The sequence below is a fragment of the Mustelus asterias genome, chromosome 24 (genome assembly GCF_964213995.1).
Source record: "Mustelus asterias chromosome 24, sMusAst1.hap1.1, whole genome shotgun sequence".
NCBI classification, from domain to species: Eukaryota; Metazoa; Chordata; class Chondrichthyes; order Carcharhiniformes; family Triakidae; genus Mustelus; species Mustelus asterias.
In genome coordinates, this window is record NC_135824.1 from 36,205,229 (window position 1) to 36,220,266 (window position 15,038).

Below are 15,038 nucleotides of genomic sequence, written 5' to 3' on the forward strand. Positions count from 1 at the left end.
GGGATGAATGTTGACCAAGGCACCAGGGAGTGATCCCACTGCCTTCCTTCGAAATAGTGCCAGGGGATCACTGTACATCTACCGGAGCAAGCAGATGGGGCATTGGGTTAATGTCTCATGGGAACGGCTGCATCTTCGACAGTGCAGCACTCCCCAGCACTGGAGCGTCAGCCTGGATTCCTATCCTCAGGCTCCGGTCTGAAAACTTGTCACCTGCGATTGAGAGTGAGACCAAGCTGATAGCAGACAGGAGTGACTGCAGTGATTCCCCCTGAAGTGGAATCTGTAGGTCCAATTGGGGAGATTCAATACTGCACTGACCCAGTGCAGGTGGGGATCTTTGATTTGATTTATTGTCACATGTATTGGGATGCAATGAACGGCACCACAATGAGCAATAGGGGCGGCAAAAAACTGATGGAAGAAGCCGTCAGAATAATAGGTTCCCTTGGAGAAGAGATGTTGGAACACATGACAGAATGTTCATTCCATCCGCACATTCCCCCATCACGAGGGGTCATAGGTTCAAGGTGAAGGGGGGGGGAGGTTTAACACAGATATCAGACGGACATATTTTACACAGAGGGTGGTGGGGGCCTGGAATGCGCTGCCGGGCAAGGTGGTGGAGGCGGACACACTGGGAACGTTTAAGACTTATCTAGACAGCCACATGAACGGAGTGGGAATGGAGGGATACAAAAGAATGGTCTAGTTTGGACCAGGGAGCGGCGCGGGCTTGGAGGGCCGAAGGGCCTGTTCCTGTGCTGTATTGTTCTTTGTTATTGTTTCTTGCGCACTATACTAACAAAACATACCATTCACAGAGTATAAAGGGGTGAAGGAAAGGAGTGTAGTATTGTGGTTGGACAGTCATAGCTAGGCTGTGGAGAAAGATCAACTTAATATAAGGTAGGTCCATTCAAAAGTCTGATGGCAGCAGGGAACACGCTGTTATTGAGTCAGTCAAATGGCTAAAGGATTCCTGCAACTTACTCTAGCCCAGAGAGATTCAATAACAGACCAGTCAGCACATTTATAGAAGGCGGGGTTTTAGCTAGAATCTCCTCAGTAAAGTTCTGAAAACCATTTCGCATCTAACACTGATCAGAATAAATTCCTGCTAGAAAAGCAATGAATGGGAATGCTTCGGGACACAATCCAGCTATTTGGGAAGAGGGCTGCTCCTTACCTGTATCCCAGGTGTGTGACATACCGGCTGCCCAGGAACTCTCGGATGTCACCCCGAGCTGACTCACTCAGGCTCCGAGCCGCCGAGTCGCCCACGGCGATGGCCACAATCCGCCCCTTGGGCAGCGAGCGCAGAAAGTGCTGCAGCCGCCGGCTCTCGTTAGCGGAGAGGTGGGTGTCGAAGCGCTGGGCCGCCAGCAGCCGGGCTGTCCCTTGGTCAATCACCCGGACATTGAGTCCCCTGCTGCCCCAGTGCCTGTCGAAGCGATAGGCTCCGTACGGCAGAGCCCCCGGGTACAGGGTCCGGCTTAACAGTGTCCACGACAGGCCCCTTCTGCCATGTAACTCCAGCGTGCCTCCTGCGTCCACCCCAATGAACTTCTGGCCAAAGGGTTCCACGTTCGGCCCATCTGTTGATTTCCCGAAGAGGGTGATGGAGGCGCGGGAAGTGTAGGGACATTCCTCCGAGCCAATGTGCAGCTCTCCGCCTTTCCTGATCAGAATGTACCGGCTCCTCAAGTGGATGGCAGAGCTCAGGCTGTCTGCAAACACCAGCTTCCCTGTGCAATAACACCCACACCAGTCAGCTGTGCACAATAACATTGACAATTTACAACAGTTAAACTCAATACTAAAAAGAGAAAACGCTGGAAAATCTCTGCAGGTCTGGCAGCATCTATAAGGAGAGAAAATCTGTGGCAAAGGGTCATCTGGACTCGAAGCCTCAGCTCTTTTCTCTCCTTACAGATGCTGCCAGACCTGCTGAGATTTTCCAGCGTTCTCTCTTTTGGTTTCAGATTCCAGCTTCCGCAGTAACCCAGAGTTAAACTCGACAATTCAGAGCGAGAAGAAAACAGTACATTGCGGGTGCTGGGAATCTGATATAAAAGCAGGAAATGCTGGAAAAACTCAGCAGGTCTGGCAGCATCTGTGGAGAGAGAAACCGAGTTGTGGTATCAGGGTCATTTAGATCAGAAATCTTAAATAGGTTTCTCATATTTCTCAGACCTGCTGAGTTTATCCAGCATTTTCATAGAATCCTACAGTGCAGAAGGAGGCCCTTCAGCCCATCGAATCCGCACCGACCACAATCCCACTGTAAGCCCTCGCATTTACCCTGGCTAGTCCCCCTGACACTAAGAGGCAGTTTAGCATGGCCAATCAACCTAACCCGCACACATTTGGACTGTGGGTGGAAACCCACTCAGACACGGGGAGAATGTGCAAACTCCACAGAGACAGTGACCCAAGCCGAGAACTAAACCCCGGTCCCTGGCGCTATGAGGCAGCAGTGCTAACCACTGTCTCACCCCAAAATATCTTTCATGTAAAGACCTTCAGTGTCTTAAAGCAACAGCTCGACTTTATAATTTGAACCCCGGGACCTATGTCTGCGGGACGGCACGGTAGCACAGTGGTTAGCACTGCTGCTTCACAGCTCCAGGGACCTGGGTTCGATTCCCGGCTTGGGTCACTGTCTGTGTGGAGTTTGTACATTCTCCTCGTGTCTGCGTAGGTTTCCTCCGGGTGCTCCGGTTTCCTCCCACAGTCCAAAGATGTGCGGGTTAGGTTGATTGGCTGTGCTAAAATTGCCCCTGAGTGTCCTGAAATTAGGTAGGGGGTTAGTGGGTGGATATGGGCCTGGGTGGGATTGTGGTCGGTGCAAACTCGATGGGCCAAATGGCCTCTTTCTGCACTGTAAGGGTTCTAATCAAATCAAGGAATGGTAAATTCTTTGGAAATTGTGTAAACATCAAGTTTAAAAACCATGCCGATCGCCCAGAGGGTGATGTAAGAATGTGGCACAGCGCCAATCTGAAACTCACCCCCATTCTCTATAATAATGGAATGGACAGAGGCTGGAGATTCCAGTTTTAGGAATATCCCGGCTCCAATCTTAATCTTCCTGTTTTCATCGTGTCCTGGATTCCAAGGTAATAAATTTGGAGCCTTATCCGGGCATCGCACTAAAAAAGATTGGTTTCACCAAAACACGTTATTGTACTTTCCCACATATAAACATTTGAAAATGTTGTGGAAAAGGAAGCTACACACCTGTTGTACAAACTTCTTGCTGCTGTGTGGCGGTGTGATGCACAGACACATCCTGGCGGCTGGTGCTTTGAGTTAATCCTAGTTGCACGCTGTCAGACACTCACTGATGGATTCTATATTATCCAGATTGATTCAGGTGGAATAGACTCCGGGAAGATAGGGCCAGGCTGGCGGCTTATCGAGAATCACATCGCAGAATGTACAGAACTCAGTGTAAAACCTACACATCAACCAGACACACACACACACTCACCGAGCCCACACTGATCAGAATCACCCAAACATCACAGCAACTCCCCGCAGCAACTCTGCAAAAACCTCCCCTCTCCCCCAGCTCTGCCCACCTGCAACAGCAGCAGCCCGCTCCTGCCGACTGGGATCTTCCTCTGTATGTGTGGCTGGCGGGGTGTCCCGCTGCCTCGATCCACTGGTCCCGGTGCCCCGCTCCCTCTGCTGTCGCTGTCCCGCTGCAGGCTCCTGGTACAGGGGTGCCGCTCTCCCGGTGTGCCTATCTCTCGGTGCCGCTCTCCCGGTGTGCCGGTGCCGCTGTCCCGGTGCCGGTGTGCCGCTCTCCCGCTCTCTCTCTCTCTATTTATCTCTGACTCCTCTCCGCTCCAGCTGAGTGCTAGGCCCCGCCCCCTGCTGCTGATTGGCTGCAGCTCAGCTTAGTTACAGCGGCTGCCAGGATACCGGCGGTGACGCACGGTGTCACCCCCCCTCGCGGGGGAACCCCCCTTCCCCCCCACAGGGGAACCCCCCCCCCCCCGGAACACCCCACTGGAACCCCCCCCCCCCCACAGGGGAACCCCCCCACTGGAACTCTCCCCCCACAGGGGAACACCCCCCCACAGGGGAATCCCCCCACAGGAACCCCCGCCACAGGGGAACCCCCCCCCCAGAGGGGGAACCCCCCCAGAGGGGGGATCCCCCTCCTCACTCCCGCCAGAATCTCAGCCTCATTCACTCCTTCAATTCTTCCCTCAACTGAGGAGATTTGCACAGTAACTTCATTGCAGTGTTAATGTAAGCCCAGTGCTAAAACAAAATAAATTATAAACTTTCCCTTACCCTCCCCACCCATCAGGGTATACCACCCCTCCCTCACTCACTCCAGGAACCTCATTCACTTCCTCCTCCCCTCATTCCCTGAATTCTCCCTCCATCCCCCCCCCTCATTCACACACAGGGGTCTCACTCCATCTCTCTCCTCCCCCTATGTTATCTCTCCCTCTCCTCTGCCTCCAGGGGATCTCACTCCCTCCTCTCTTGGGTCTCATTTCTCCCTACCACTCTCCAGGGGTCTCCTTCACTCACTCCTTCTCAGTTTCCCCATTCCCTCACTTCATCTTCTCTCTCCCTCCATTCACTCCTCCCGCCTCTCTCTCTCTCCCCATTCACTCTCTCATTTAATCTCTCCAAGGATCTCACTACCTGCCTACTTTATTGATGTGAAACCCCCAGAGACAGCATCCAGATTCCAGCAGGGAGCTCTCAGGGGTTGGGGGGGGGGCAGTTCCTCATCCACAGGTTCGGTCAGTTAGTTTGTCAAAGATGTCTGTGTGGAGTTTGCACATTCTCCTCGTGTCTGCGTGGGTTTCCTCCGGGTGCTCCGGTTTCCTCCCACAGTCCAAAGATGTGCGGGTTAGGTTGGTTGGCCAGGTTAAAAAAATTGCCCCTTAGAATCCTGAGATGTGTAGGTTAGAGGGATTAGCGGGTAAATATGTGGTTGTGGGGATTGTGGTCGGTGCAGACTCGATGGGCCGAATGGCCTCCTGCACTGTAGGGTTTCTATGATTTCTATGATTCAGTAACCCCCTTACCCCCCTCCTCCCCCGCCCCTGCTAAAAAGCAAAACCCTTCAAACACCAGCTCTCTGGGCTAACGAGAAATCTATCTCACTCCTGTTTCAACCTTGACAAACACAACTCCGAACCTGATGGTGTATATTTAGAACATAGAACATAGAACATAGAACATTACAGCGCAGAACAGGCCCTTCGGCCCACGATGTTGCACCGACCAGTAAAAAAAAACTGTGACCCTCCAACCTAAACCAATTTCTTTTCGTCCATGAACCTATCTACGGATCTCTTAAACGCCCCCAAACTAGGCGCATTTACTACTGATGCTGGCAGGGCATTCCAATCCCTCACCACCCTCTGGGTAAAGAAGCTACCCCTGACATCGGTTCTATAACTACCCCCCCTCAATTTAAAGCCATGCCCCCTCGTGCTGGATTTCTCCATCAGAGGAAAAAGGCTATCACTATCCACCCTATCTAAACCTCTAATCATCTTATATGTTTCAATAAGATCCCCTCTTAGCCGCCGCCTTTCCAGCGAAAACAATCCCAAATCCCTCAGCCTCTCCTCATAGGATCTCCCCTCCATACCAGGCAACATCCTGGTAAACCTCCTCTGCACCCTCTCCAAAGCCTCCACATCCTTCCTGTAATGTGGGGACCAGAACTGCACACAGTACTCCAAGTGCGGCCGCACCAGAGTTGTGTACAGTTGCAACATAACGCTACGACTCCTAAATTCAATCCCCCTACCAATAAACGCCAAGACACCATATGCCTTCTTAACAACCTTATCTACTTGATTCCCAACTTTCAGGGATCTATGCACACATACACCTAGATCCCTCTGCTCCTCCACACTATTCAAAGTCCTCTCTCTGTCCCTCTAGAGATTCCGGCTAAATGTCTCCTGGGGTGTTTGGGATGAGGCGTTGGTTCAGTTCCAGCGAAAGGCGGTCAGGCTTCCAAAACAATGCTAGCTTGTGACTCCTTCAGCAGAGAAAGCCAGGGACGGGATCCACACCACAGCGGAGGGAGCCTGCCCCAGCACAAAGCACTGAAACCAGCCAGGCAACATCTCGCCCAACAACAGCAAACAGCATCTCATTTCTTCCTTCAAATAATACCAGCAGTTAGAGAAACCCCAGGATGAAATGATTCAATTTCTCAAGCGCCTGGTTTATTCCCAGCACCCAGAGCCCTTTCCCTCCTCCCCCAGGAGATACAGGGGCGGGGGGGGGGGGGGTCTCACCGTCACCTGACAGCACTCCAATCTCGGATTTGGAATTTATTCTAACACTTTAGCGAATCTCTGCATGACATGCAGCGGAAATATATACAAAACAAACATCGGGGCTGGGCGGATTGGAACATAAACACGTTTCCCTGCATTGTGAGCCTCTTCTGTCAGAAGTTTATGTTGGAACTGAGCACATGTTTTATTTTGCAGCAGGACACAAATGTCGGAATCCAAAACATACTTCAAAAGGACACCAACCTCAGAAAGCGTCTGACCCACTGAAAACCAACAGCACAACAGTCAGTGCTGGCCCGCCCATTGCCAACTGTCGATTCACATTTCACAAACCCTTCACTTTCCAAACCTTTCAAACTCACGATCATCCATACATGCAGACAGAGCTATTTCCCATCTCTCACAAGATCTGTGTGCTCGCCAGTCGAAAGGACAATTTAAACACTCACCGGTGAACGGACAGGCACTTGCCAAGAACTTTAAGCTTATTTATTAGTAGGCTCCACTGCAATGGAGTTACTGTGAAAATCCCCCAGTCGCCACACTCCGGCGCCTGTTCGGGTTACACTGAGGGAGAATTTAGCACGGCCAATGCACCCTAACCAGCACGTCTTTCGGACTGTGGGAGGAAACTGGAGCACCCGGAGGAAACCCATGCAGACATGGGGAGAACAGACAGTGACCCAAGCCGGGAATCGAACCCAGGTCCTTGGTGCTGTGAGGCAGCAGCGCTAACCACTGTGCCACCGTGCCGTCTTCAAATACTAAAAGCATATTTCACATGGGAAAAATAACTATTTCAACAACAGGGCTAGGGGATTTTCACAGTAACTTCACTTCAGTGTTAATGCAAGTCTACTTGTGACTAATAAATAAACTTTAAAAAAGGGGGTGGACAATGTGAGCAGCTATTGAGAGAAGAGTTGGGGGTTGGGGGGGGGGGGGGAAACAATGACACAGGTTTCTGGGAGCCTGTTATCAGGTTAATAAGACAAGAACAGGCATGATGTGACCGGCACACGCCAGTTATTGTATGTGGACAGGGAATGTTAACTGTGTTTTCCTCTCTCTCCACAGATGCTGAGTTTATCCAACATTTTCTGTTTACACCAATGCTGACTCAGAAGAGCAGAGTGTGAGGTGGCCTTTTTTTGAGGAACTAATAAGGACAACATGAAATTACCTCAGTTACCAAAGAAAGTTCAACATTGCAATTTTAGGGATAGGAATGACCCAATCAAATTCAGACCAGAAGGTGACCTTTCAAAGAAAATCAGGATGTTAGCATTGATGTCTACAAGACGGTAAAAGCCAAGACCAGAAGCTCACATTCCTGGGCCAGTCCGGTAGCATCAGGCCATGGAAGGAAGGCAGGAAGCCAGGATGCCCGGTGAGTGCCAATCTCCTCCACCACCCCCTGTGAACCCTGCCAGTCCTGTTTTATAGCTAAACCCAGGAGCAGGGCACAAGACTTGCCCACCACATCTGTGAGCTGGGACGTTTGTTTTTATTGGTACCTTTTGGTACTTTATTTCCAATCAAAAAAAAATCAAATTAAGTCCAATCATGATCCCCATGAGGGCCAAACAAGGTCAAAGCCAACTAGACATTGTATCCCTTCTTGGGCTTGAAGAAACAAGATCCAAGCTGACAGGATGAGGCACTGCACTCCCTCCCGGGCTGGATCTGAGCTTCATCTTAACCAAAAGGCCCAGATGGCTTTGGAAAATTGCATCAGGTAAAGCCTCGGTTTAACCTCATTGGCTACCCTGATCCTTTACTCTACCCTGGCTTGGGCAAGCCATTATTGCAGGTGTCAGCACACCCCCAGTGCAATGGGCTAGCCTTGTCCTTTGCCTTATCAGGGTTTCACCCCTGCCAACTAAGAGTGAGGCCATGGAGAAACTTGTAAATGAGATTGAGGATTTAGGATTCAATACTGTAGAGAGAAAGGGGATAGTGATAATGGGAACAGAGCTGAGAGGAGAGTGGTAGAGTTCTGGAAGAGTCGGAGTTTGCAAGGTCAAGGACGAAAGCCAAGTCTGGAGATGGTGAAAGGCATGAGTGATGACATTGTAGAAAGGGAGATGTGCAGCCTCAGTGACGTGAAGTTGAACTAAACACTGGAGTATCAAGTTTAACTTTTGCAAGTAACCCAGGTGAGAGAGGGAGGGCTGACCAGGGCCAGGGTGTTGAATATCTGGGAGAATCAAACAGAATGGCTTTAATATAGGACTCCGGGACCGTCCGATAAACAATATGAAATCATAGGAACCCTACAGTGCAGAAAGAGGCTATTTGGCCCATCGAGTCTGCACCGACCACAATACCACCCAGGCCCTACTCCATATCCCTACATATTTACCCGCTAATCCCTCTAACCTACGCATCTTCAGGACACTAAGGGGCAATTTTAGCATGGCCAATCAACCTAACCCGCACATCTTTGGACTGTGGGAGGAAACCAGAGCACCCAGAGGAAACCCACGCAGACACGGGGAGAATGTGCAAACACCACACAGACAGTGACCCAAGCCGGGAATCGAACCCGGGTCCCTGGAGCTGTGAAGCAGCAGTGCTAACCACTGTGCCACCGCGCCGCCCACTAATATCAGACATGGATAAAATTCTTTACATCGTCTCAACTTTCACATTCTGAAATGATATCTTTAACGAAATATTTTCCCAGCTGTGTTACTTTATATCCTAATGACAATATGTCCCACAGTGATTCGCGATCATACCAACAGCCTGAATCATTACTTTATGCTCTTAATTTCACCGAGCACTTAAGATATTGAAGCAGCCACCAATATGTCAACTAGAAGAGTTAATAATACATTTTTAATAGAACACTGGCTGAGGGGATATTATGCAAATGCAGTTTTACACACAGCGTGAAACTCTGATAACTCAAAGCACAAACTGACTATTATTGTATCTTTGTAATTCATTCTCAGGATGTGAGCCGATTGCATATCCTCACTGATACAACCGAGCACTTCGTACTGGTGTAGGACTGGAGTCAAATATCCATAGGCCAGTAATCTCCTTCTCTAAAGGACATGGGTGACCTCCTGGGTATTTTTGACAACTGGCCACTTTCACCGAAACCAGCTTCCTATTCCCAGAATTTAGTCTTTACAAACTGGATTCAGGTTTGTAAACAGCGATGATGGGATTTAAACCCAAATGCAATCTAATGATTAATCAATGCTTCTATTTTACTAGTCCAGTAACATAATCACTATATTATCGTACCAATAATTCAAAATCTTGGCAAAACATTATTTAACACTGGCTTTTGTATTTCTCACCTTCAATAGATGCTTTAATGTTAAATTTCTGGAGCTCCCTAACAGCAGTGTGGGTGTACCTACATCACATGGGACTGCAGTGGTTCAAAAAATGGCATCTGCTACCAAATAAACCTGTTGGACTTTAACCTGGTGTTGTTAAAACTCTTACTGTGTTTACCCCAGTCCAACGCCGGCATCTCCACATCGTGGTTCAGGATGGCAGCTCACCGCCACCTTTCTCAAGGTGTGGGCAATAAAAGAAGGCCTAGCCAACGGTGCGCACGTCCCGTGAAAGAGCAAAAAATGTAGTGGAGTTTCACCGTGATGAACAGTATTTATTCTATGTGTGCACTCACTTCTATCAAGGCACCACCTCTCATGGCCCCTCTCCCCTGTGTCTAAATTGTCAGACTGCTTATCTAGTAAGACACAAGTAAAAATCTCTTCCAGCTAAATATTGGGAAGGTCGAAGGCATTGAGGAGAATTTGCAGCTGAAACAACAGGACCTGTACTGGGTCAGGAAGCTGTTGCGATCTTTGCCAGGGTTCTTTAAGTGAATATTAACATCTCGCTTCCGAGTTTCCCATCTAATCACAGAAGGTGGGCATGATCACATGCTGAATCTGTCAAAGAAAGGATTTCTAATTAAAGGGACCCCCACATGGTTAATAAGGGCTCAGCTGGACCAGACATCGATTCCCAAGGCTGCAGCAACTGCACCGAGGCAGGTGAAATCTGGGAAGGTTGTTCCCTGCATCTGAGGTTCTTACCTGGAGGCCTTGCTGTGTGATCAGGGGGGACATTTTCCAAGGATGGGAGGAAGAGGCCAACCTCTCAAACGAAGCAGGGGTGAATGGAAGTGGCCGAGGACGTCAGAAACAGCAATGCATGCGCTCAAACCTGGATACCATTCACCGATTAAGATCCTCAGGAGGACAAGAAAATTGAGTGGCATAATATGTTGCGATGCCAGCTCCACGCTCTGACCCGTCCAGCATTCTCCTGCACAGCTCACCTCAGGTCAACATGTTTTGCAACTCCATTCATTCCTTATCTTGTAGACAACTCACCTCCACATCTAGACAGTCAATAACCAATCTCACCATTGTCTTATTGCCTTCATGCAGCCATGCTTCAGTCACTGTCCATAAATACAGTCCTTCCCCGCTACACATACAAGTCATTACTAACACTCAACTCTCTGTGATGACAGCAGGTAACCTGGTGAAAGGCAGAGACCCGGGGTGTTAATCCCCAGCAACTGGCATTGTGCCGGCCATTACCTGCTCCACTGGGCAAGAGCTCTTGTCCCAGGAGGCTGTAGATATCGACAGTCACCAGCAGAGAGAGCCTCAGCTTCCTGAGGCTCTGATGTTTGGACATGTCAAGGAAGCTGGTCCTCTGCCTGTTGACACTACATCAGGGGTCTCACATCTTCGGAGCTGGGTCACGGTGTCTATTCTCTTTGCCCTGTGGAACAACCTGGAGCTGTACAGAAGGCAGCAGTCCTGATGCTGATGCTATTCTTGCTTTTGTTCCTCATCACAGCTGCAATGCAGAGATGCAGGAGTTGCTCCCACGTAGCGAAGGCTGCCATCAGGGCTTGATGAGGTACTAGACAGGTGAACTGTGTTCTCAGACATTGGCAATCACCTGTCCAGCAATGAAGGTACTCTCTGGGGTGAAGTGCTGTGAGCGTCAGACTCTCACGTAGCCATGGCTGCAACTCTTCAACTTCACTGTTCAAAACCTTCCCGGCCTGCCAGTTTCACTTACCGAGCAATGCATTCACCAAGTTGACCCTAGCTGTTGAGAGCTCAGGAAATAGGTGTGCCGGCTATTAAAGCCAGAATGGTAAATTAAACCAGCAGTTAATGACCAATCGGAATATTTTGATGACAACTCCAAGGGGATTCCCTGCCTACCTGGAAGGGGCTGGGATGATGTCTGGATCCTGGCTCAGTGTCACTTTCAGGGGATTTAACTCCACGGCACTCAATCCCACCTCCCCCTTGCAGAAATCACCCCATTGTCTGCAGTCCCTGTTACTAACTCAATTACTTAACCAGCAACTCCATCCCTCTCCCCGGTAACTGAGCCTTAAGCAGACTCTTTCAGGGTGTTAACGACCCATTTAAATATTTTAATAACTCACTTGACAAGGTGTTTGGCAGCACTCTCATCTCTGAATCTGTAGGATGTGGGTTCAAGACCCACTCCAGGAATGTGAGTTTCTAATGAGATCAAGGCCCTATTTCACATCACCTGTGCTTCCAATGTATTTGGCTCAATAACTGATGTTACAAAAAACCTTCTGAATTTTTAGAAGAAAATTCTTTAATGTATCTTGAACGGTCCGCTCAGTTTTAAAATAACATGGCCTTATGAAAACTTTTACAGGAAAATAACAAACCAGCAATCTGAAACTGCGACAACAAGTGCAACTAAGTCAGTATTTCGAAGGTGAACACTGCATAGACGCCTCCAGATGTGCTGGGGAAATGTATTCTCCACAAAAGTCAACATGTACAGATGCTGACTTGTGGAGCTATTGTATTTCCTGCTTTGATTCATGAGGTATCACAAGCTTTAACATAGAAAAACATAGAAACCCTACAGTGCAGAAGGAGGCCATTCGGCCCATCGAGTCTGCACCGACCACAATCCCACCCAGGCCCTACCCCCACATATTTTACCCGCTAATCCCTCTAACCTACGCATCCCAGGACTCTAAGGGACAATTTTTAACCTGGCCAATCAACCTAACCCACACATCTTTGGACTTTAGTGAGCTGAAATCTGCTTAAAGACAAACTAGTAACTCCAACTTCCAAGCAGCCAGCTTGTGTTTGAATGGACAGGAAGCATTTTGAGCACATGCTGTTTACAGGAAGTCACAACGTACTGTCAAGTGGCTTCTGAAAGAATAACTGGTGTGACTTCCAATCAGCTCGGGTGGTCCACTTTTAAAGGAGATATTCTCTGTTGGCAGAAAGTAATTATTCATTAACACCGATTAACTGATTAAAAGGATAATCATAGACTGGAACTTGCTGCCAGGGGGGGTCGTGGAAGCAGATACCATAGTGACTTTTAAGGGGCATCTGGACAAATACATGAATGGGCGGCACGGTAGCACAGTGGTTAGCACTGCTGCTTCACAGCTCCAGGGACCTGGGTTCAAATCCCGGCTCGGGTCACTATCTGTGTGGAGTTTGCACATTCTCCCTGTGTCTGCGTGGGTTTCCTCCGGGTGCTCCGGTTTCCTCCCACAGTCCAAAGATGTGCGGGCTAGGTTGATTGGCCATTCTAAATTGCCCCTTAGTGTCCCGGAATGCATAGGTTAAAGAGATTAGAGGGTAAATATGTCGGGATATGGGGATAGGGCCTGGGTGGGATTGTGGTTGGTGCAGACTCGATGGGCCGAATGGCCTCTTTCTGCACTGTAGAATTCTATGATTCTAATAGGAATGGGAATAGAGGTATATGGGCCCCGGAAGGGTAGGGGGTTTTAGTTCAGACGGGGAACATGATCGGTGCAGGCTTGGAGGGCCGAAGGGCCTGTTCCTGTGCTGTAATTTTCTTTGTTCCAATAAAAACTCTTTATATTAGATAAACGAGCACTTATATGGAATCTTCCAGAACCTCCGAATGTCCCAAATAGTTTCACAGCTAATGAATTCCTGTTTGAAGTGTAATTATTGTTGATTTGTGGAGAAGTACAGCAGCTAATTTGCACACAACCAACTCTCACAGACAGCACAGTGAGAAACAACCAGATCATCTATTTTTAGTGTGTGTTGTTTAAGAGGTAAATATTGACCGTGACCCCAGGAGGACTCCTGGTTTGAATAGTGGCACAGGATCGCTTGCATCCACCTGAATAAGCAGAAGGGGCCCTTGGTCAAAAACCTCATTCAAAGTTGTCATTTCCAGCAGTGCGGTGCTCCCTCGCTCCAATAATGCGCCGAGGCACCAGCCGAGGTAAATGTGTTCACGTCTCGAGAGGGGGACTGGACTCCTGACATTCAGACTCAGAGGTATGAGTGCTACTGAGTGAGCCAAGGTGATACTTAAACTGTACGAGAGGGAATAGCACAAAATAACACAGAGGTACCCTCGTTATTACTAATGTTACTGGTTTCTGCAGTCAGGCTGACATTTCTAAAGTGGGGCACATACAGAGTGAGTTTGCATCATTGTCTTGTTATTAGACTATTGGTTTTCATCTAAGAATTTTCATACAACCATACTGATGTTCTTTTAGACTCTTATTCTAATCCAAATGGACAATATTTCAGCTTCTCTTTGAATAGAGAGAGCTTGGATGAGGCTATTAAGAAAACAGTCAGTTCACACATATTTTTTGCAGGCATTGCTAGAGTAGAAATAACAGAAAGCAAACAGTCTATTCATACTTTTGCAGATAAGCACCTGAGACTATCAGGAAAAACGGGTGGTGTCTGAGTCTCATCTGGTGAGAAAACTGACTACTGTTAAATTGTGGCTTGAACATCAATCATGTTGATGTCCCAGCCTCTTCCGGGTGAATGTTCTGCCTGAGAGTGTGGGGTGGCGCAGTGGCTAGCATTGCTGCCAAACAGTGCCAGGGACCCGGATTCAATTCCGGCCTCGGGTCACTGTCTGTGTGGAGTTTGCATATTCTCCCTGTGTCTGTGTGAGTTTCCTCCGGGTGCTCTGGTTTCCTCCCACAGACCAAAGATGTGCGGGTTAGGTGGATTGGCCATGCTAAATTGACCCTAGTGTCAGGGGATTAGCAGGGTAAATGTAAGGGGTTACAGGAATAGGGCCTGGGTGGGATTGTGGTTGGTGCAGGCTCGATGGGCTGAATGGCCTCCTTCTGCACTGGAGGGATTCTATGAGCACACAGTCAATTCTGTCAATTGCTGATTTCATTCAAAATAATTAAAAAAAAATTTTTTTTACTCACCCCTTAAAGTTACAAAGCCAATGCTCAGAATGGACCAGGCAAACACAAATCCATTCCTTGCTTGCTCCATAAACCAAATTCAAAAGCCAATTCATGGGTCCCCACTAGAGATACAAACATGATCCAAGCTGACAAGATAAGGCACCTTGGGCTTGATCTGATATTTAATCTTAGCCAAATGGCCAAGAGGCAAAATTAAATTCATTAGGAATAAAATTTCAGGAATTGGCATTAACGTTGTCTTTCAATAAACATACCTTACACAGCATTGAGTGACCCTGAAGATAGTTTCTCAAAGACTTTTAAAAGTATATATCATTGCCTCCTTTAAACCACGCATTAACCTAAAGATCTAAATACCTTGAACAATTCAAGCAGCAGTATTACGCAAGGAATAGTTTATCTCAGATTAATTTTCTTTCAGCTACTATTTAGAAAGTCGATCAGATATGATCGCAATAGTCAATGAACATTGGGAGTTGATTTAT

General features: G+C 48.3%; 2 protein-coding genes across 3 annotated transcripts in view; both read right to left on the minus strand.

The window, feature by feature from the left end:
- The window catches only part of cemip (cell migration inducing hyaluronidase 1), a 257,616-nt gene extending 253,773 nt beyond the window's left edge, over positions 1-3,843 (minus strand). For both annotated transcript variants that reach the window (XM_078241559.1, XM_078241557.1), the window contains exon 1: positions 3,588-3,843. The gene's annotated coding sequence lies outside the window, so the exon portion shown is untranslated. The remainder of the gene's footprint in view (positions 1-3,587) is intronic.
- Positions 1-15,038, minus strand: part of LOC144511312 (cell surface hyaluronidase CEMIP2-like) — a 165,913-nt gene that overhangs the window by 103,957 nt on the left and 46,918 nt on the right. Inside the window, exons 4-5 of the mRNA XM_078241555.1 lie at positions 3,015-3,155; positions 1,190-1,748 (exon numbers count right to left, since the gene is read on the minus strand). Coding sequence (XP_078097681.1) covers positions 1,190-1,748; positions 3,015-3,155 — 700 coding nt within the window. The remainder of the gene's footprint in view (positions 1-1,189; positions 1,749-3,014; positions 3,156-15,038) is intronic.